This window comes from Phytophthora parasitica (assembly GCF_000247585.1).
Source record: "Phytophthora parasitica INRA-310 unplaced genomic scaffold supercont2.9, whole genome shotgun sequence".
Taxonomy (NCBI): domain Eukaryota; phylum Oomycota; class Peronosporomycetes; order Peronosporales; family Peronosporaceae; genus Phytophthora; species Phytophthora nicotianae.
Window position 1 is genome coordinate 1,612,777 of NW_008648995.1, and position 2,279 is coordinate 1,615,055.

Consider the following 2,279-nt stretch of genomic DNA (forward strand, 5'->3'; position numbering starts at 1 on the left):
AGCGAGGAATACTATGGATTCTCATGAAACTCACAATACCAATTCACGTCTGAAGCTCGTCAAAAGTCAGCTCTTTCCGGGTTTTTGCACTTTTTGACTTAGCATACGCTTTTGTATTAAAAACTAGCGAGCTGATCATTTCTGGAGTAACAAACCGCAAAAAATTACAAGCGGGCAGCAGTCTATCGCGGCAGCATCCCCGGCGAAGACGCTGGAGCATGCATGAGGAGCGTACGCGTGTCGAAATGGCTCGTACAGAGTGAGGGCGCTCATTGTGTCCTTCATTGTCACCCTTTCTCGTCTCACTGCGTTGGGGTGACCTTTTTTGGTGTGTGGCCGCCTTTGATCGCGGCGCATGAGGAGTCTATGTTTCGCTTTCTTATGCTCTTTTTTTGTTGCATCCGTCTAAATCTGCGCTTTTGATGGGTAGTTTAGATTGTCAGAAAACCAAGTGGTTTTCAAGAAAATGACCAATGATGCAAATTTGCATCATTCAGGCAAGAAGAGATAATTTTTCGATTCTCTTGCTTTGGCTTCCATACACGCGTCAATATTCCTACATCATGGACTTAACTATGTAACCTAGTCCGTCATAACCGGAAATGACCATGGCACCCAAACTGGCCACTCTTATTAACGGGTGGTTGGGAGAAGAGAAGGTACTAATTGGTGTTTTTTTAGAATGAGTACGTTACTTGCAGATTCGGCATACCCTGCCAAATTCACACTCAATCCGATCTTTTCGGCATACAAGTCCAATATGCTTGGTACGGATACAGAATAATTGAACACCTGTGCCACGCACGACCGTGTTGTAGGCGAGCATACGGTAGGTGCTTAAAATATTGATGGGGATCGCTGCATGAAATTCGAAGTTTGGCGCAGAGAATATGGTGAGTTTATGAACTAAACCACATCTTGTATTACGTCACACAATATGCTTAGCGGTTCCAATGATGAGTGGAGTGTCAAGGAAATACCAGACAATAGAGAGGATGATGATGTCAGATTCGAGGATGATACCATCCTTATCAGAAGACCGGCCTCAATAGCGGCAAGGTGGGACACGTGTCTTTTGGAATCGTGCAATCAGCGTAAAGGTGGTGTCGGTTGCAACATTGATGATATAGTGAAACCATACCGAAGGGTCAGCTAAAAATGCAATTGCAATCGCTGTACGAGCAGTATCCAGTTCATCAAATAGGCCAACATTGAAGCCGTACGGCCCAGTCCATCACGATCATGCACTTTTCTCGGTGGACATTGGTTCAGGCGATCTCGAAGGCAGGATATCAAAGCCAAATACACAATTCAGTTTCTCCGCCCGACCGTCATCCGCGGACCTAGGTAACATGTTCATGCCGCAGGCTGGGCGCTGCGTCAAATCCGAAAGTAAGCACGCGCTGATCTACGCTTCTTCGTGTCATAGATTCCGACGGGATTTCTACCAACTCGCACACAGTTGACATCGTGAAGTTCTGGCCTGGAGAAGGTTGTGCACAGCGTCACCAAGCAAGCAGGTATATTGGTAAATGCTGACGAAGATGGGGTTCTCCTCGCATTCCGCAAACACATACTCGCGTATGCAACGCTCCTACGTAAAGAATACACGATATAGAGTTGTGCAAAGACAAAGCCAGGAATAACATTTGCAGATGCACTTTAACAAATACAATGTCGTGGCATTTTTTTTTGTTTTGTTAAATTGAGTCTTGGGCTGACTTCGCAACAGCGCGACCAAACTTGGAGACATATTCCAGGATCTCGTCCACCGACTTTTTCTGGCGCAGAATCTCGCGCTAGCTCATGCTTCCGGTCCGCACGCCGCTCCTCTATTTCGAGTTGGCGCAGCTCACTCTCTGTTTCTCGCTGTAGTTTTTCTGCCCGCTGCTTTTCATTTTATTGGCGTTTGTCTTCTTCGACTATTTTTTCTTGAGGCAGTCGCTCTTGGTAGCACGATTCTGTGCAAACGCCGTTGAGAGAAACGCGTGTTTCGTGAACATTGGCATAGTTTGGCATATTGGTGGTTATATCGTTGATGCCCTTGCGACGCTAACTCGTGTGCGAAAATCTGGACCAGTTCCTCAAACTGTTAGATGACCCCAAATGCCGATCTGCCGTACTACGTTGGGCTGGCAGTAACAGACTTGGAGACAGCTATTGGCCCCGCCATGCTGATACAGAATCGGCAAAACCAACGCCCATTCCAGACTGGATACGCTTTCCTCAGTTAGAGCTCTTAGTGTTAACTGCGACTCCGTCGTAAGCATGTCTGTTGC

The 2,279-nt window shown here is 46.7% G+C and overlaps 1 protein-coding gene across 1 annotated transcript; it reads left to right on the forward strand.

Moving 5' to 3' along the window:
• Positions 1–2,096: 2,096 nt before the first annotated feature.
• PPTG_21914 (hypothetical protein) lies at positions 2,097–2,234 on the forward strand (the record flags this gene model as incomplete). The annotated part of the gene is made up of 1 exon (XM_008900616.1): positions 2,097–2,234. One exon carries the CDS (start codon positions 2,097–2,099, stop codon positions 2,232–2,234), a length of 138 nt encoding a protein of 45 aa, XP_008898864.1.
• Positions 2,235–2,279: the final 45 nt, after the last annotated feature.